Below are 19,789 nucleotides of genomic sequence, written 5' to 3' on the forward strand. Positions count from 1 at the left end.
CACCATCTTCCAGGTCCCCAGGACATTCTTTGAGTTAACAAGGCAAAAGTGATGCCTGCAGATGCTGGAGATCAGAGACAAGATTAGTGTGGTGCTGGAAAAGCACATCAGGTCAGGCTGCATCCGAGGAGCAGGAAAAATTGATGTTTCAGGCAAACTTTCTTCAGGAATTGGGTTTTTGGCCGAAATGTTGTTTCCCCTGCTCCTCTGATGCTGCCTGACTTTCTGTGCTTTTCCAGCGCCACTCTAATCCTGTGTCTGGGTTAATATTCCAGTAAATAGTACCACTAGGGCCATTGCCTCTTGGGGGAAGATTTCTGTAACAACAAAGTGAACCCATGCTCCATTTTTTAACTTTTTTTTTTGTTTGCCTCCCATCTCACCCCGTTTCTATTTATTTCTCCCCCCACCTTCCCCGTCGATAGTGTGTGCTGTTTGCCGGCAAGTTGAACACCATCGCTGGGGTAGTCACCATCTTCTTCCTGATGGCCTATGCTGCTGTTGATCTCGCTTGCCTGGCCCTGGAATGGGCCTCTGCCCCCAACTTCAGGTAATGCCCACCCCCTCCCAATAGGGGAAGGAGCTCGCTGCGTTTAGATATAACCGTCAGGCGTTACCGCAGTGACCTAGCCGGAGGCAGGACAAGACTGCATGTAGATGAATGAGTGATGCGTGACTTCCCCTGGCCATGTGAAGCAGGCCACTCGGCCCCTCTGCTGCACCAATTATAGTTGCCGTCCTGGCTCCCCATTCTTCACCCTTCAACCCCCACTCCCAGCTCGATTTTAACCGGAGATTCCTGACTTGGATTGGATCAGTGGTTCAGGGTGAGCTTGCCAATTTGATACAAACTTCAGCTTGAGAGTGATGGGAGGGTTGGTTTTTTTGGATTGGAGGCCTGTGACCAGTGGTGTTCCACAGGATTGATAGAGTCCACTTTTGTTTGTCATTTATATAAACAAACTGGATGAGAATATGGGAGGTATAGTTAGTAGGTTTGCGGATGACACAAAGATTGGTGGTAGAGTTGACATTGCAGGAGGTTATCTGATATTACAAAGATGTCTTGATTTATACAACTAATGGTGGGGCCCCAGGTCGTGTTGCAGAACAGACTGAGGGGAATTATGTACATAATTCTTTTGAAGTTTGCATCACATGTACGCAGGTTAAGGCATTTAGCACACATGCCTTCATTGCTCAGACCTTTGTGTTGGGACGTCATGCTGAGGTTGTACAGGACGTTGTGATTTTACTGCTCCTCGGATGCCGCCTGAACTGCTGTGCTCTTCCAGCACCACTAATCCAGAAGGACGACGTTATGAGGCCTCTTCTGAAATCGTGTGCAATTCTGGTCACCCTGTTATAGGAAGGATATTATTAAGCTGGAGAGGGTTCAGAAGAGATTTACCAGGATGTTGCTGGGAATGGAGGATTGGAGTTATAAGGAGAGGCTGGGACTTTATCTCCTGGAGGAAAGGAGGCCGAGGGGTGACCTTAGAGATTTTATAAAATCGTGAGGGTTAGAGAGAAGGTAGATGGTAGATGTCTTTTCCCTAGGGTAGGGGATTTCCAGACTAGGGGTATAATTTTAAGGTGAGAGGAGAAAGACTTTTTAAAAAAAGGACAAGTGAATTTATTTAGTGGTTTGTGCATAGAATTAACGTCCTGTAAAAGTGGTGGATGCTGGTATAGTTACAACACTTGAGACATTTTTGGATAAGTCCATGACTAGGAAGGGTTTGGAGGGATATGGGCCAGTAGCAGGCAGCTGGGACTAGTTTAGTTTGGGATTATGGTCAGCATGGACTGGTTGGGCCGAAGGGTCTGTTTCCGTGCTGTATGACTCGAAAGAATGGATGGACTCTCTTTTTTTCGGTATAAAATGTTCCGTGGGCGGTAGTTCCTGAGACTGTGTCTCTTGGAGAAACCGTTGAAGTTTCCCTTTCGAGGGGGGTGTGGGGTGAACTGTAGGAGGGATGCGGCCTAAAATGGCCCCCTTGGCTCTCCAAATGGGGAGTGTCGTTTGTGAGGTGTTTGTAACGGTGGTGTCTCCCCTCACTCAGGCCGACCTTCCAGCTCTTCAGTTGGCACACGTGCCTGCTGGGCATCATCAGCTGCTTGGTGATGATGTTCCTGATCAATCCAGCCTACGCCTCGTGTGGAATTGTCCTCATGCTCGCCCTCCTGGTGGTGATCCACTACCGATCTCCGACCAGCAGTTGGGGCTACATCAGCCAGGCCCTCATCTTCCACCAGGTGAGCGTTTTTGTGTGGGGTGGGCGGAAATCTGCTATTGGCCCCCTTGAGCTATGTTGGCTTGCTAGCTCCTGATTTGCAAGGGATCACTTGAGAATTGGCCACTTTGCCCTGGGTCTGGAGTCACCCATGCCCGGTGAGGGTTAGTGACGGTTACTGTAGCCACCAATAGCTTTGATTCTGGATTCCAAGTTGAATTTGTCTTCCTGCCAGTGGGATTGGAACCCACTGAGTTCTCCTGGTGTTACTAATAATGGTAACATCACTGTTTTGGTGGGGGCGGGGGAGAATGGGGGAGGGAGGGTAACACCCTGCTATCTTCTCCCCTCCACTGTGAACATTGACCCCAGGATACTGGGGGCAGTGGAATTCGGGGTCAACACAGGGTCTTGCTCAGCCTCTGGGGTGGGGGGGGCCTCTGTTTTTAGCATCTCAACTGAAACGGTGACTCTTCGGTCAGAGCAGGCTGTCGTCATGGTGGACCCCAGACAGTGTTGGCCTGGATTACAGGCTGCAATTAATCCTGCATGCGGAATGTGACGCGGTGACCTACAGGCCTGAGGCCTGGAAGCTGGGACATCACGGGTCAGGTTGTCTTTATTCCCGTTTCCAGGTGCGGAAGTATTTGTTGCTGCTGGATGTCCGGAAAGAGCACGTCAAGTTCTGGAGGCCTCAGATCCTGCTGATGGTGGCCAATCCACGGACCAGCGCCCAGCTCATAACCTTCATCAACGACCTCAAGAAAGGGGGGCTCTTTGTGCTGGGCCACGTGCAAATCGGGGACCTTGGTAAGATGGCGCCTTTCTTCCGGTCGGAGAGGGTGGAGGTCGGTACGAAGTGACCTATACGTGACATTTTATGACTAGTTGCCGAAACACAGCTTCTCTTGGGTTGCCTGGCCAGATGACTAATCAAGCAAAGCCATCACATGAGCCAAACGTCGGTGGGGGGAGGGGGTGGGCCACAAAAATAATGTGGCCAATATAACAGTATTGCTTTATTTTCTGGTTTCTGTCATTGATTTGGGGCTTTGCTGAGGTCTGGGGCATGAGGGGTTCTGGGCTGTGGGGGCGGGCCCTCCCGACAGTGTCATTTCGTTTTAAACATAATTTGAAATGAAAAGCCCCCTCCGCTCCCAACAAAATCAAGAGGTTGCTATCAAAATTTTATACGACCGGTTTGATTTTGGTGTCTCGTGATGACTATAGTTTTGGTGATGGGTGTAACGTTCTAGATTGGCTACATGTGGATGCCAACTGTACCAACCCAGAGGAGTGCGGATGAGGTGCCCAGTCCTATAATATGACACCTGGGGGGGGGGGAAATCAATTAGCATTTTTTTTTAAAAGATTATCTGGCACTCCCTCTTTCCATTTTCCTTTTTTAATCACCCTGTGCGACCCAACTCCCTAAAGCTGCAATTCAGCTGCAGAGGCAACTTTTTAAAATTTTATTTGCACAGCTGACCTGGAATCTCGCCTCTTGCCATCTGTGGCTTTTAAAATTTCTTTACCACGTTTCACAACTGTGAAGTGGGATTCGGACCTTTTTCCTCCCCTGCTCCAGAGGTTTTATTTCCTGGGATGTCATTGTCGTGGCCATCCCTAGTTGCCCCTTTAATGGGTTGCTTGCTTGGCCATTTTTGGTGTGCATGGAGTCACGTGTAGCATGGACTAGGTAAACAGTTCATTTCCTCTTCTTTAACCCCCCCCCTCCACCTGACTCCTTAAAGGGGTATTAGCCCCTGATTTTGAGGGGCTTTGTATCGATGACCAGCTTTTTTTTTAGATTAGATTACTTAGTGTGGAAACAGGCCCTTCGGCCCAACAAGTCCACACCGACCCGCCGAAGCGCAACCCACCCATACCCCTACCTTTACCCCTTTAACCTAACACTACGGGCAATTTAGCATGGCCAATTCACCTGACCCGCACATCTTTGGACTGTGGGAGGAAACCGGAGCACCCGGAGGAAACCCACGCAGACACGGGGAGAATGTGCAAACTCCACACAGTCAGTCGCCTGAGTCGGGAAGTGAACCCGGGTCTACAGGCGCTGTGAGGCAGCAGTGCTAACCACTGGGCCACCGTGCCGCCCAAACTTATTGAGAGTATTTCCAATTCTGGGTTTTACGAATTAGATTTAAATTCCACCATTTGCGCAATGAGCCACAGACCGTGGGTTATGAGCCTGGGCCACACAATGATTAGAACAGGAATGTTGCAACAGCGCAAGCCTTCCCTTGGTGGTTTGTGTTAAAATACAGGAGCTTTTTGGATGTATGTTTTGTGAAGGATGTGCCTTTTTTTTTTGTTTGTCGCGTTTTTGAGCTGCTTTCTGTGGGGAGTGTCAGCACTCTGAACTGATTCCCTCTTCCCTCTCCCCCTCTTCCAGACACACTTCCCATTGATCCCATCCAGCCCCAGTACAACTTCTGGCTGAGTCTCGTGGACAAGTTGAACGTCAAGGCATTTGTCGATCTGACTCTGTCCCCGACAGTGCGGCAGGGTGTGCAGCATCTACTCCGTATCACCGGGCTCGGTAAGAGGTCAACTCGCCCGGGGTGGGGTGCAGCAAGAGATCCGGTGATCGGCTTTGAGAAGCTCGGTGGGCGATGGAATGTTGGGATCCTCTTGAAGACTCTTTTTTTTTTGGAGAACTGTGTCCAGTGTTGGCCGCCCTGTTACAGGAAGGATGTTATTAAACTGGAGAGGGATGAGAAAGGGATTTACTGGGATATTGCAGGGAACACGGTTTTTACACTGGAGCATCTGAGGCTGAGGAGTGACCTAATAGCGGTTCATAAAAATCATGAAGGGTATAGATAAGGCGAATGGTAGTTGCCTTTTCTCCCCTCTCCTGGGTGTGAGATTAAGACCGGAGGGTGTATTTTCAATGTGAGGAGAGATTTTTTTTAAAATACAGGCAATGTTTATTTTACACTCTCACTTGTATATGGAATGAACTTCCAGAGGAAGTGGTGGATGTGGGTGTAGTTACAGTGATTTAAAAGACACTTTTGGATAAGTTAATGGTTTGGAAATGTTTGGAGGGATATGGGCCAGGAGCAGGCAGGTGGGACTAGCCATCTGGGATTATGGTCAGCATGGACTAGTTGGGCTGAGGGGTCTGTTTCCTGACCGACCGACAACAGGAGGCCATTCAGCCCCATTCTAATCAATAAGATTGTGCCTTCAATCCCACATCCCCTTCTGCCCAAAGTTTGAAACATCTGCTCCCTTGGATGGATGAATTAAATCCTGCCCCCCCCCCCATTCCCTTTAATATTCAACAACCCTCCTCATCTCTCTCTTCAGTGGAGTGTCCCCTTCATTTTAAACTGTTGGCCATTGTTCTAGTCTCTTCTTTCTTGTCTTCCCCCCCCCCCCCCCCCCCCCCCAAAACCAACCAAAGGAGTCATTTGCCTTCAGCAATTGCCCTAATCCAGTGCTGGCACGTTGGGCAGAATGGCCTCCCATCATGCTGTGATTTGCAGAGTGTCCTCTGGATCTGAGCTGGTTGTACAGACTCTATTTCTGCTTCCGTTCTCCCCGCTCACCCAACTCCTCTACGTCTTCGATCAAAGTTTTTTTTTTTTAGCTTTGAATATATCGGACAGCCCAGCTTTCACTGCTTTTTCCACCCCCCCCCAGTGAAGGGGGAGAGAACTACAAACACTGGCAATTGGGGGGGGGGGTGTAAGAACAGGGAGTCCTCATTCCTAACATCAATGGAAACCCCCATTTGATCAGAGCGGCCTCCTTCCTGTTTATACAGCGAGCTCTGAGTTAGACACTTGACTCTCCAGAGTCCCACACAGACAGGATAGTGAAGGAGTTTCCTTTATTGGTCAGTGCATAGTGTATAGGAGCTGGAGGATCGTGTAAAAGATATTGAAGTTACTGTTGGAACATTGGGTGCAATTCTGTTCTCCCTCCTATAGGAAAGATGTTGTGAAACTTGAAAGGGTTCAGAAAAGATTTACAAGGATGTTGCCAGGGTTGGAGCTACGGGGAGAGGTTGAACAGGCTGTTTTCCCTAGAGTGTCGGAGGCTGAGGGGTGATGTTTTATAGAGGTTGATAAAATCATGAGGGGCATGGATTGGGTAAATAGACACAGTATTTTCCCTGGTGTCGGGGAGTCCAGAGCTAGAGGGCATAGGTTTAGGGTGAGAGGGGAAAGATATAAGAGACCTAAGGGGCAACATTTTCACACAGAGGGTGGTGCGTGTATGGAATGAACTGCCAGAGGATGTGGTGGAGGCTGGTACAATTGCAACATTTAAGAGGCATTTGGATGGGTGTATGAATAGGAAGGGTTTGGAGGGATATGGGCCAAATGCTGGCAACCGGGGCTAGATTAGGTTAGGATATCTGGTCAGCATGGACAGGTTGGGCTGAAGGGTATGTTTCCGTGCTGCGTGACTGACTCTGCCAGAGGAAGCGTTCGGGGTGGGTGTAATGACAATATTTGAAAGGCAGGTCCATTGTGGATAGGGAAGATTTAGAGGGATATGGGCCAAACACCAATGAATGAGGCTTACAAGTTGGGGAAGCATGGGCTGTTTGGGCCGAAGGGCCTGTTTGTGGACTGTCTGCCCGTTGTTGTTGTCATCGTCGTCAGGGCTGAGGAGCTGACGTGTGATTCTGTTTTCTCTCTGTCTCTGTCTCTCAGGTGGGATGAAGCCTAACACGTTGGTCCTTGGATTCTACGACCACTCCGTTCCTGATGACTACTTCCTGCATGACCCGGCCTTCAGGGACGCCAGAGACAACAATGACCACTTTGGTGTGGACCTTGCCTCGCTGCAGGCCCACTTCCCCCCCGTGCGGGACGGCGAGACCCCCAAGAACCTGTCTGAGCAGGAGTACGTCGCTATCATCTCCGACGCGCTCAAGATGCAGAAGAATGTGTGCCTGGCGCGGGGTTTCTTTGCCATGGACCGGAAGGGGCTGCTGCTGTCCAAGACGCGGCCGGAGAGGGTGTCCATTGACGTGTGGCCTCTGAACCTTCTGAGGCCTGACAGCACTGACTACGTGGACGTGTGCAGCCTCTTCCTGCTGCAGATGGCCTGTGTCCTGACCATGGTGGCCTCCTGGAAGGCCGCACGCCTGCGGATCTTCCTGTGTATCGAGCCCGGCGACGGCAGCTGGGTCCGAAAGGAGGAGAAGCTGCGCCGGCTCTTGGACCAGCTGCGCATCAAGGCCACCATCAAGATCGTCACCTGGGAGGCGGTGGGGCCTAGCGGGCAGGCCTCAGCCGACCATGTCTCCGATGGATATCTGCGGGCGGTCAACCGTATGATCCTAGACCAGGGTTTCCACACGGCTGTCCGGTTCCTCTACCTGCCCAGGCCTCCTGCTGAAACCACCCACTCCCAACGCTACCTGGAGCAGCTGGCTATCCTGACTGAAGATTTGGGGCCTACACTCCTGATCCACGGCCTAACTCCAGTCACCTGCACCGACCTATGACAGGCTCCACCAGATATCCCCGGCTCCCTTTAAAAACAGAAAGCCCTGATGGGCACAGACTCTGAACTCTAACTGACCATCTCGTCTGGTCAGCAAAAATAAAACCGTGCCTCGGACACTTTATTTAAAAAGAGAGAGAGAAAAAGGGTGGGGTTCTTGCTCATCGCTGTTATTTATACTTAAATAAATGAAGAATGGGGTAGGGCTTTGAGGGGAAAGGATTGTGTAATTTGGATTTAAAATGTTTTTTTTCCAGAAGTGAGGGTGGGATTCTAACTTATTAAAACGTTAAACAATATTTGTTCCGCGTTTTTTGTTTGGTTTTTCCGACTGACTCCGTGTCAGTCCGAGATCTTCCTGTGTAGTGATTTGGTGAGGCGTCGCCATGGTAATGACAGCCCAGGCCCTCCAGCCAACTCCCAGCATTATGTCTCTGTCAGACCTTCCCAACCAGGGCCTGGGGGCTACCCCACACAGGCCATCCTGACGATGGCCTCTGCCTGTAGGGAAGGCCCAGATGGATCTTGAGCCTCCCTCTGTTTCCAGGGAGCGAGTTCCTGGTTTGGAGCCAGTCCACTACTTTTTCTCTCCTCCCTTCAACCCCCCCCCCCCCCCTTTCCTTTTTTCTTTCTCTTTCCCTCCTTTCACTTTCGTACACACTGGGACCAGGCCTTCCAACTCCTGTACTCAATACTCTGACCAATAAAGGAAAGCATACCAAACACCGCCTTCACTATCCTATCTACTGCAACTTCACTATCAAGGAGCTATGAACCTGCACTCCAAGGTCTCATTGTTCAACCCTCCCAGGGCCTTACCATTTTAAGTGTATAAGTCCTGCTAAGATTTGCTTTCCCCAAGATGCAGCACCTCAATTTAACTAAATTAACCTCCATCTGCCATTCCTCAGTCCATTTGATCACGGTCCCATTGTACTGAGAAAATCTTCACTGTCCACCGTGCCACCACTTTGGGTGTCATCTGCAAATTACCTCCTGCCTTCACATCTAAATAATTTATATAAACGAAAAGCAGTGGACCCGGCGTTGACCCTTGTGGCACACCGCTGGTCACAGGCCTCCAGGCTGAAAAGCAACCCTCCAGCACCACCCTGTCTCCTTCCTTCGAGCCAAGTTTAAACCCCTCCTGAGCATTGACCCTTTTGTGCACCTCGTACCCCACACCAGCCAGACTGCTGCTCTAAAGCAGTTACGTGTCACCATCAGAGGTCAATGTTTTGAGGTTGTCAGAGTCCATCTCAAATGTTGCGTGGACCTAAGACACCTCCTGTATTTTGTTTTGGATTTTTTTTGCCAATGCTGAGGATTCCAGATAATCCTTCTCAATCCCAGATCTTCTGAAAAAGCACTTCTGTTTATTCAAGGGAGATGCTCCATTACCCCTCTTTTTTTTTTTTCCCAGCCAAGCTGGTGATTTTTGTAAACTATCTTTGCTATATATTTTTGGGTCCCCTATATCCTTCTAGTTTATCATTTTTATGTGAAAATGGATACACCATATTTGCTTAATGAGTCTTTACCTGTCTGTTTTCATTCATATTCCCCCTCTGTTGCTTTTCCAAGCTGTCCCTGTTTTGCTGGGTTTCAAAGTTATTTTGGCTAGATGACCTCTTTTTTTTTCCTTCTTTCAGGTTTCCTGGTCTATCATGACCGCATTCTGCTGGGTGCATAACTTGATCGTGCTGTACACAAAAGTAGGCTTCTCTATTTCAAATTAAAAGACCATATCTACACTCCATAATTTCTTGCCCATCAGGCAACCCGTGGGATCGAGAGTGTGGTGCTGGAAAAGCACAGCAGATCAGGCAGCATCTGAGGAGCAGGAGAATCGACGTTTCGGGCAAAACGCCTTGTTTTGGGCAAAGGCCCTTCATCATCAACTCTCCTGCTCCTTGGCTGCTGCCTGACCTGCTGTGCTTTTCCAGCATCGCGCTCTTGACTGTGATCTGCAGTCCTCCCTTTCACCTAACCTGTGGAGCATCTGAGGCTGAGGGGTAACTTTTTTTAATATATAGAGGCTTACAAAATCGTGAGGGGCATGGATAGGATAAATAGACAAAGTCTTTTCCCTGGGGTGGGGGGGGAGTCTAGAAGTAGAGGGCATAGGTTTAGTGAGAGGGGAAAGGTATGAGACCTAAAGGGCAACTTTTTCGTGCAGGGGGTGGTGAGTGTATGGAATGAGCTGTCAGAGGAAGTGGTGGAGGCTGGTACAATTGGACCACTTTAAAAGGCATTTGGGTGGGTATATGAATAGGAAGGGTTTGGGGGGGGCGGGGGGGGGAGGAAGGAGATATGGGCCGGGTGCTGGCAGGTAGGACTAGATTGGGTTGGGATATCTGGTTGGCATGGACAGGCTGGACAGAAGGGTCTGTTTCCATGCTGTACATCTCTATGACAGATCTGGTCACTGTTATACCAAAGAAACGTAATGGTGATATGTTTTTGTACCAGGAGTAATACATGGGTATCTAAACATAGACTGGTTGGGCAGAAGGGTCTGTACTGTATGACCCTATGCTGTAAGGGCTGTCTGTTGCCTCACTCAGACTGTCTTGCTGTTGAAGTGAGCATCCTGTTGGAAATGTTCTGTTGTATGCTTTGTAGCTTTTTCCTCTTTATCAGTCATGGTACAGATTGTAAGAGTAGGGAGGCCATGTCTGAGATGCTCAGCCTTAAGTGGAGTCGCAGGTAGATAGGATAGTGAAGGAGGTGTTTGGTATGCTTTCCTTGGTCAGTACGGAGTACAGGAGTGGGGAAGTCATGTTACAGCTGTACAGGACAGTGGTTAGGCCACTGTTGGAATATTGTGTGCAATTCTGGTCTCCTTCCTATCGGAAAGACGTTGTGAAACTTGAAAGGGTTCAGAAAAGATTTACAAGGATGTTGCCAGGGTCGAAGGGTTTGAGCTACAGGGAGAGGCTGAACAGGCTGGGGCTGTTTTCCCTGGAGCATCGGAGTCTGAGGGGTGACCTTTTATAGAGCTTTATAAAAGCATGAGGGGCACAGATAGGATAAATAGGCAAAGATTTTTTTTCCCTGGGGTCAGGGAGTCCAGAACTAGAGGGCATAGGTTTAGGGTGAGAGGGGAAAGGTATTAAAAAACCTAAGGGGTAACATTTTCAGAGGGTGGTGAGTGTATGGGATGAGCTGTCAGAGGATGTGTTAGAGGCTGGTACAATTACAACGTTTAAGAGTCATCTGGATGGGTATATGATTAGGAAGGGTTTGGAGGCATATGGGCCGGGTGCTGGCAGGTGGGACTAGATTAGGTTAGGCCGAAGGGTTTGTTTCCGTGCTGTACGTCTGTGACTGAGGCCAAAGCTGGAGTACTGTGTGCACTTCTGTGCCCCTACCCTACAGGAAGGATGGGATTGCACTGGGGGGGTGGGGTGCGGAGTAGATCAGCCTGGGGCGGGGTGTTTCAGCGACTGAGTGAGGCTGGATAAGCTCAGGTTGTTTTCTTCGGAGCAGAGAAGGCCGAGGTGGATAGGAAACGGTTCCCTGCACTCGAGAGGTCACTGTTTAAAGTGAGGGGGCAGCAGGGTTTGGTGAGGAAATCTGCATTCACCCAGAGGCTAGAAAGCTCTGCCTACCAGGCTAATAGGGATAGGGAACCTTCTTGGGGAGGGGGAAATAAAGTACTTAGATGAGCATTTAATGTCAACTGTGGGCCCAGTGGAAATGGGCTAGCACAGACTCAATGGGTCAAAGAGTATGCATAAAAAGGCCCTGTGTGCAGGTTAGGGTGGATTGGCCATGTTAAATAGTCACATAGGCATGTGCAGGCTAGGTGGGTTAGCCATGGGGAGGGGTTATTAGGATAGGGGTGGGGGTTGGCGGGTGGGATGCCCTTCAGAGGGACAGTGTGGACTCAATGGGCTGAATGGCCTGCTTCCACCCTCTCGGGATTCCACATACCCTGACAAATTGCCCTTTTCCCTCAGCGCAGCACCACCGCCCCCCCCCCCCCCCCCACCTTTGTCAGAAACACTGCCATCTCCTCATGAGCAAGGGCTTGGTCTGTCCAGTTTTACCCACTTGCTGTTGTTTCCAAAAGCAGCGTCTGGTCTGGAGGCATGTGTTTTCCCCCCCCCCCCCCCCCGAGCTCCTACTATCCACTGGACTGACCACCAAGATCCCAGTGGGATCTTGCTGTGCACACTTCCCAATTTCAAAGGCGGGACATCTCTGCTTAACACTCAATGTTGAGGGGCAGGGGAATGTTTTATTTTTGCAGCAGATGCTATATAAATGCCCCATCTCTCTCCAGATTTGGAGGTGCTTGCTGTTCTGTCTGTGTGCCAGGAGATGGCGCCCATTCCTCTGTGCCACTTGACAACCACCACAACAACAACTTTGTATATTTAGATAGCATTGTTAACTTGGCCCCTGCCAAGTTTATGAAATGAATGATCCTTTGTTGTTTTTTTTTTTCAAAATCAGAAAAGGTTAAGATCCAAAGAGCCTTTGATCTGAGGGGCTAAGGGAGGGAATTCCACAGCCTGTACCCCATGTATAAGATGCCCCCAGGGGGTATGGTGCTGGGAATGCACTGAGCTCTGCTGGAGGTGTTAGGTGGGTCAGTGGTTAGCACTGCTGCCTCACAGCGCCAGGGACCCAGGTTCGATTCCAGCCTCAGGCGACTGTCTGTGTGGCATTTGCACGTTCTCCCTGTGTCGGCGTGGGTTTCCTCCCACAGTCCAAAAATGTGCAGGTTAGGGTGGACTAGCCATGGGAAACGCAGGCTTAGAAGGATAGGGTGGTAGAGTGGGATGCTGTTGGGAGGGTCGGTGTGGACTCAACGGGCCGCATGCCCTGCTTCCACGGGTATAGAGATTCTGCCATTGCGGAGAGGTTTTAGAATAGGTTTTAAAAGCAGCTCCCAATCAAGCAATGCCTTTTTTAAAAAAAAAAATCAATCAGCTCTGGCCAATGCTGAGTCAAGATGCCAGCAGTAGAGTTTTAAACCAACTCGAGTTGGCAAGAGGAGTGCGGACGCGGGAAATGTGTTTGCAGTAGTCAGGAGCAACCATTTTGCAAAGGTTCAAGCAGCAGATAAGGCACTGCTACAGACAGAATCTCTTCCTCCTCTTTACTGTCAAGCAAGAGGCCATTGTGGTCAACAATGCAATGGTGGAGGTTTGGGGGGGGGAGGGGAAGCTTCAACAAGATTTGTGAGTTGGGAGAAGTAATGTTTACGAGGCGTTTATACAGACACGTGAACGGGCAGAGAATAGAGGGATATGGTCCCAGTGCAGGCAGCTGGTTTCAGACATCATGGTTAGCACAGCCACAGTGGGCCAAAGGGCCTGCACCTGTGTTGTACTGTTCAAGTGCAACGTGGGTATTTGTTTTTATCTTCTGCTCTGCCTCTCTTCAACAGTCTGCAACCCAATCATCTAGTAGCACCCCCCATTTAAGGTCAGGCATAGAAGCTAGGTTGGCCATTCAGCCCCTTTAGTCTGTTCCGCCCTTCGAGGTGGTACCTGATGCTCCACTGTGCATTCAGCAGCACGTGTAGAATTGAGACTCCTTTCTTGAAATGAAACTTGTGCGCTTTAAGTTTGTCCCCCTCTGGCCACCCCATGGGCTGAATACTCTGTTTCTGCACTGCATCCTTTCGGAGATGCCGTAAGGTTCCAGGAAGGAGAGAGTAGGGACTGCAGATGCTCGAGATCAGAGTCGAGAGTGTGGCGCTGGAGAAGCGCAGCTGGTCAGACAGCATCCGAGGAGCAGGAGAATCAACGTTTCAGGAATTCCTGATGAAGGGCTTATGCCTGAAACGTCGCTCCTCGGATGCTGCCTGACCTACTGTGCTTTTCCAGCACCACACTCTCGCCCTGATTCTAGGAAGGCCCTAACTTCTCTGTATACAGACCCGTGTGTGTGTGTATGTATATAGGGGTGGGGTGGGGTGGGGTGGGCACAGAGCATCTGTACTGCTGCTGTGCAGAGGCTATTCTGCCCATCTGTGTCTGTGCTGGATCTCGGAAAGCTTTTCACCTCTTCTGCTTACCCCCCACCCCCCCCCCCAAATCTCTCCTCCCTGCTGTACAGGCAAAGGGGACCAGTACATGGGAACTGACACCACCCCTAAGCCTGGAGCAGTGATGTACCTTTTTCCTTCACTTCTCCAAAACCTGAGCACTGTTCACTACCGCTTGCCAAGTGTCCCACTCCTCTGAGTGTTCCTTCACCTCGTACTGTTGGGTTAGAGTTGGTGTGACCTGACTACTGTCAGGGGTTGGTTGGCAATGGTCACAGACCCACCCTTCCCCCACCCCAGGGCAACAGAGGATGGCCAATAAATGCCCTTCCAACAACAACTCTGCATTGGACATGCTGTTTTCATCAGCTCAATGCTATTGGAGCTGGTAACGGGGTATCCTCCTCCCCAGTCCCTTGATCTAAATGTTATCCCCTCCCCCCCCGCTCTAGAACAAGATCATCATGCCGCCCCAAAGCGCTCTGCTAGGCCTGGGGTACAGCAAGATCCCACACTGTGATGCCAAGTAAATAGCAATGAGGTTGGGGCGGGGAGGGGCGAAACACAAGTTGCAACGGAGGGTGGATCTTGGACGGATGGCTCAGTGGTTAGCACTGCTGCCTCACAGCGCCAGGGGCCCAGGTTCAATTCCAGCCTCGGGTGACTGTCCGTATGGAGTTTGCACATTCTCCCCGTGTCTGCGTGTGTTTCCTCCAGGTTTCCTCCCATAGTCCAAAGATGTGTAGGTCAGGATGGATTGGTCATGGGAAATTGTCCCATAGTGGCCAAGGATGTGCAGGTTAGGGTGGATTGGCCATGCTAAATTACCCCATAGTGTCCAGGCTCGGTGGGTTAGCCACAGCAGATGCAGGGTTACAGGGATAGGGTGGCTTCCACACGGCCAGGATTCTGCAATTTCCTTTAGATAAAAGAGACTCTCCTTTCTGCCCATGATGACAACCAGATGGGGTGGAGCTTAACACCATCTACAGCATTAACCCTTTCAGGTTCCTATTGGAAGGATGTTGTGCAGGTTAGGGTTGATTGACCATGGGAAATGCAAGGTTACAGGGATAGGGTAGGTTCCCTCCCCTCCCCTTCCTCTCTTCTACTCCTCTCCTGAAAAATGGACCCAAGTCTCCTTTCCCCTCACTCCCCCTCCCACATCATTGGGGAATGATGTTTGTATCACCCCCCCCCCCTTACCTGGTGTGTGGGGGCAGGGGTATGTGGTGGGGGGCAGGGTAACTGGTTGGCAGGTTACCTTCACCAACCCCTGCCCACCTCGCCAACCACTCGTGCTCTTTTGTCCCAAGCTGTATGCGCACAGCCCCACCTAGGTCCAACATCCAAGGGTGATGGTGGTGATGAGGAGAATAGTGTGGGTTTCAGGATTTCCCCACTCCCCAACAGGGGCAGTTGTTCCCATTCCCCCGTTTGATAGAGGGATTCTGATAGACTAAGTACTTCTCCCCACCCCCATCCTTCCATCCCCAAAACAAAAGGTGAAAGGAGTGAGGAACTACCACTGGGTCCTTGTTAGGAGAGGTCAGAGGTGAAAAGGTTAACCTCTGGAAGATCAGAGACTGAGCAGCTAACATGAGGCCTGCCGTGCTGACAGTCTCCTCCCACCCACAGCTCGAAACTGGCATTGGAAAACCGGCCTAGTATTTGTAAGCTTTTGCAAAGCCCCACCACCCCCTCCCCCCCCACTTCCTGGGGGGAGGAGGGGGGGTGTTTGGCTTTCAGTCAAAGGTCTTGCCCATGACCAGGGCCCTCATGTGACTGTGGCAGGAAAGGTGACCCCTCCCCCACTTGGGGGAACTGCTCGGCTTAGTCAGTGTATTTGCTGCCTAATGCTTTTCTTTACAATAAAAATACATAAAACATGAGAGAGCGTGAACACCACAGGGAACCGTGACACACTCACAGACGCAGAAATCCTAACACGAGGTGTTCCGAGAGAGTGTGATCCTATGCTTTCCCCTCCCTCACAACACCGTTGACTGCGCTGTCCCCTCAGCTCCGAGAGAAATCCTTCAGTTCCAATGTGTTCCCCATCCACATCTTCCACCGTTTCCAACATGGCCGGCGCCATGACCGACTCCTCACACCAAGCCTCACCACCCCTGGTCACGGGATCTTGTTCTGTGGAAATCGAGGCTTCGGGCCTACCTGGGAAATGATTCTAAGAACACAGGGTTGCAGAGCTTTCCTCTGGGGTTGGCACCCGAACAAAAAAAGTTGGCATTCATCTCCTTGCCAGGGTTGAGCGTCAGGTTAAAGGTCACCAGTAGGGCATCACCAGAAGTGGCAGAATGGTTTGCATGGAGCCAAGAACAAATTGAGGTAAATTCACGCATAGTGTTTGTCCCATTTTCTTCTTCCCCTTCTCATCCCCAAACGAAAGCAGTCCAGATAAAAGCAGCACCGCCCGATTTCCTGGTTGCCATGGTTATGCTCTGTGTTTTGAAGCCTGCCAACAGGCCTCTGCTAGGCCGGAGTGAGCATTGTCACTCATTTGTAGGCCCCTGCCCTACTCTAGCACCGTCCCGGCCTTTCAGAGGGAGGTGTTCACCTTCTTGGCAACCGCCCCGTCCTGGACCTGATGCTGCGCTGCCTGTAGGAGGCGGTACCGCTCCCTCAGGTTACGCCTGCGCACGTGCTCGTTGGTGATCTCCTGCACGTTCGCACTCGGGAACCAGCCCTTCTGCCCGGTTGACAACTTGCAGCCTTCGTACCAACCTGGGGACAGAAAAATAAAAAAAAAGGGCAGAATAGTGAAGCAGCCCGTAGGTTGCAATGATAGCCCACTGCTGAAACAAACTGCCTCACTCCCTCTCGGCTCTACCTCTGCCCCTCACCACTTCGTCTCAAATCCTCTCCTGACAATTACCGCATTCCCTTTTTAAAAAATGCACAATTGACAAATCGACAAATTAAAAAAAGGTTTCCCATGCTCCCTCTGGTTGTATCTGACCCTCGTGTCTACTGATTTAAAAATTGGCACCCTCTGGAACCTTCTGCTATACCAGTCAAACTTAAAAAAAATCTTTAGGGCGAGGCGGTTTGTGTTTCTTTTATATATTAAAAAACAAATCCCTGACAGGGCCCTCGTTAAATATTTGAGTTAAGACTCTGATAAAAGGTTTCGGCCTAAGATATCAGGCTACTGGGACATCAGAAGCAGGAAATAAAAGAATTATTTTTGTTTGCAGTACCAAAAATGGAGCAATCCCAAATAATCCCACAAGGTTTACCTCGAGGTTTAAGGAGGTTATTCCTATCTACTTCTGCACTGGCTTTTACAGTTCACTCTGTACCAACGAGGCACCCTGGTCACAGGATCATCTCACCAAAACAATACTGTTGCTCACTACTCACTGAGCAGTGATTGCATTAAAACTAGTTCTGTCTGTAAGATCCTGATACTCATAGGTCTTCACTCCCTCCCAAACCTTATTCCCAAAACTAGAGACCTCAGCCCCTCACATCGCTCAAAGTTTGCATCTTACAAAGCTGATATTTCAGATTTATGTGAGTGTGCCAGTATTTACAAGGTGGGGGAAGTTTGTGAGTATTTACTGGGCGGGGGTTCCCGGGGGGGAGGGGGGGGGGGGGGGGGAGTGTGTCAGTATTTACAGGGGGGGTCCCCGAGGGGAGGGGGAAGTGTGTCAGTATTTACAGGGGGAGTGGTCCCTGAGGGGAGGGGGGACTATGTCAGTATTTAGGGGGGGGGGGCGAGGGGGGAGTATGTCAGTATTTTCAGGGAGGTCAGGATGGTGAATATTTTCTGGGGGGGGGAGGGGGGGTACGTGGCTAATCGCTCGGTCAAAGTGAAGCTGCCTCACCCTCCGGCGATTTCCTGGTGATGTTGATAACGTCGGCCGGCTCCAAGCTGAGTTCATCCGTCTGCTGGGCCATGTAGGCAACCAGGCACTGGACCTGGGGGCAGTCTGTATCCGAGAGAGAGAGAGAGCGTGAGAGCGAGTGTGAGAGAGCGAGCGTGAGAGCGAGAGTGTGAGAGCGAGAGAGAGAGAGAGAGAGAGACACAGAGACACATACACATACACGCACACAGGGCCACAGACACACAGACTGAGGGACAGACACACACAGGGACACAGTGAGGGACAGACAGAGGGACACACACACAGGGACACACACACACACACAGACGGACACTCAGATACACACACAGGGACACTCAGATACACACACAGAGACACACAGAGTGAACAACTGACAATTCCTAACAGTCCACAGTTCCCTACACTAACTCCCGATTACAACACACCTTGGCTCCCAGCCCTTTCCCACTCGCTCCCTGACCAGAGTCCTGATCCCTTCCCTCCCCAGTAGGTTCGGAGTTGTAGCGTCGCTGGAGACAGAGCGTTTGGAAACAACGTGACCCAGTGCACAGTACGCTCTCCCAGCGGATCACCAGAAACCAGAGAAGGAGCGGACTGTTCGGCCCATCGAGCCAGCTCCGCCATTCCATACTAGCACAGAATGGTCGAGGTGTCTGATCTCAGTGTTCAACACCCGCCCGCTCCCCCATGAGATCAAACATCGATCGATTCCAGTCTCAATGACGGGGGGGTCTGCGTGTGTGTGCGCATGTGGGGCAGGGGGAGGGGGAGGCAAGAGAATTCCAGAGATACGCCAGCCTCCCAATTTTCTCCTCATCGCAGTCTGGAAACAGTCAGTACCTTATCCTGAGATGTCCCCAATCAACAGAGACCACCGCACCCCAGAGCCCACAATCCAATTCGCCCCGCGTGGGGTGCTACGTAAACGCAAGTTAGCTCCGCTCCCCCCCCCCTTCGCTGGGCCAGCAGGAGAAGCTGCGCTGTGCAGGAAACCACAAACGTGATCTTACCCCAGCGTTCGTAGATTTTGTCGTTGTCGGAATCTTCCAGAAGGTCCCGTTTGCCGGACATTAAGGCATCCACCCAGCGGTGCAGGTCAGACCTGAGGGCGGAAACGGGAGGAGTCGGGATACAATCAGATTGAAGACTGAGGGAGGGGGAGGAGCCGGAGATGGAGACGGGGGGGGGGGGGGGGGGGGGGGGGGAGAGAGGGGGGGGGGAGAGGGGGAGGGAGAGGGGGAGGGAGAGGAGACGGGGGAGAGGGAGAGGGAGAGGAGACGGGGGGGGAGAGAGAGGAGACGGGGGAGGGAGAGAGAGGAGACGGGGGGGGGGGAGAGAGAGAGGAGACGGGGGGGGGAGAGAGAGAGGAGACGGGGGGGGGGGAGAGAGAGAGGAGATGGGGGGGGGGGGAGAGAGGAGACGGGGTGGGGAGAGGGAGAGGAGACGGGGGGGGAGAGAGAGGAGACGGGGGGAGGGAGAGAGAGGAGACGGGGGGGGGGAGAGAGAGGAGACGGGGGGGGGGGAGAGAGAGGAGACGGGGGGGGGGAGAGAGAGAGGAGACGGGGGGGGGGGAGAGAGAGGAGACGGGGGGGGGGGAGAGAGAGAGGAGACGGGGGGGGGAGAGAGAGAGGAGACGGGGGGGGGGGGGAGAGAGGAGACGGGGGGGGGGAGAGAGGAGACGGGGGGGGGGGGGGAGAGGAGACGGGGGGGGGGGGGGGATGGAGGAGACGGGGGGGGGGGGGGGGGGGAGGAGGAGACGGGGAGGGTGGGGGGGGGGGAAGAGGAGCCGCAGACAGACATGGGGGAAGACGGAGGGTGGGGGTACTCACTCGGTCGCTGTCTTCACCAAGCGCTCACTCTGCCGGCCCTGGTGATTCTCCAGCAGCACCAGCCTGAAGCAGTTGGCTAACCCAGCCCCCAGGGAGTTGGCCGGGCATTCCTGTACCTCCACCAGCGAGCGATGGGCATGGTCCACCACCTGGTACCGCTCACTGCCGGGCAGATAGGGCACAGCTACATTACAGCAGGTAACAGGAAACTGAACCGGAGAGGGAGGGAGAGAGAGAGAGAGAGAGAGAGAGAGAGAGAGAGGGAGGGAGGGAGGGAGGGAGGGAGAGAGAGAGAGAGAGAGGAAGGGAGGGAAGAGAGAGAGAGAGAGAGAGAGAGAGAGAGAGAGA

General features: G+C 51.7%; 2 protein-coding genes across 5 annotated transcripts in view; one reads left to right on the forward strand and one right to left on the reverse strand.

The window, feature by feature from the left end:
- The window catches only part of slc12a9 (solute carrier family 12 member 9), a 37,590-nt gene extending 29,285 nt beyond the window's left edge, over positions 1-8,305 (forward strand). For all 4 annotated transcript variants that reach the window (XM_043683551.2, XM_087982792.1, XM_043683553.2 and 1 more), the window contains 5 exons: positions 426-550; positions 2,067-2,259; positions 2,873-3,047; positions 4,654-4,800; positions 6,935-8,305. In XM_043683551.2, coding sequence (XP_043539486.2) covers positions 426-550; positions 2,067-2,259; positions 2,873-3,047; positions 4,654-4,800; positions 6,935-7,734 — 1,440 coding nt within the window. In that variant the 3' untranslated portion in view covers positions 7,735-8,305. The remainder of the gene's footprint in view (positions 1-425; positions 551-2,066; positions 2,260-2,872; positions 3,048-4,653; positions 4,801-6,934) is intronic.
- Positions 8,306-15,568: 7,263 nt separating this feature from the next.
- Positions 15,569-19,789, reverse strand: part of LOC122544346 (ephexin-1-like) — a 5,092-nt gene continuing 871 nt past the window's right edge. Inside the window, exons 2-5 of the mRNA XM_087982853.1 lie at positions 19,442-19,685; positions 18,623-18,714; positions 17,592-17,696; positions 15,569-16,485 (exon numbers count right to left, since the gene is read on the reverse strand). Coding sequence (XP_087838979.1) covers positions 16,301-16,485; positions 17,592-17,696; positions 18,623-18,714; positions 19,442-19,685 — 626 coding nt within the window. The 3' untranslated portion in view covers positions 15,569-16,300. The remainder of the gene's footprint in view (positions 16,486-17,591; positions 17,697-18,622; positions 18,715-19,441; positions 19,686-19,789) is intronic.

Source organism: Chiloscyllium plagiosum, unplaced genomic scaffold (genome assembly GCF_037043375.1).
Source record: "Chiloscyllium plagiosum isolate Xiang-an unplaced genomic scaffold, Cpla_swu_hap1 HiC_scaffold_44, whole genome shotgun sequence".
NCBI classification, from domain to species: domain Eukaryota; kingdom Metazoa; phylum Chordata; class Chondrichthyes; order Orectolobiformes; family Hemiscylliidae; genus Chiloscyllium; species Chiloscyllium plagiosum.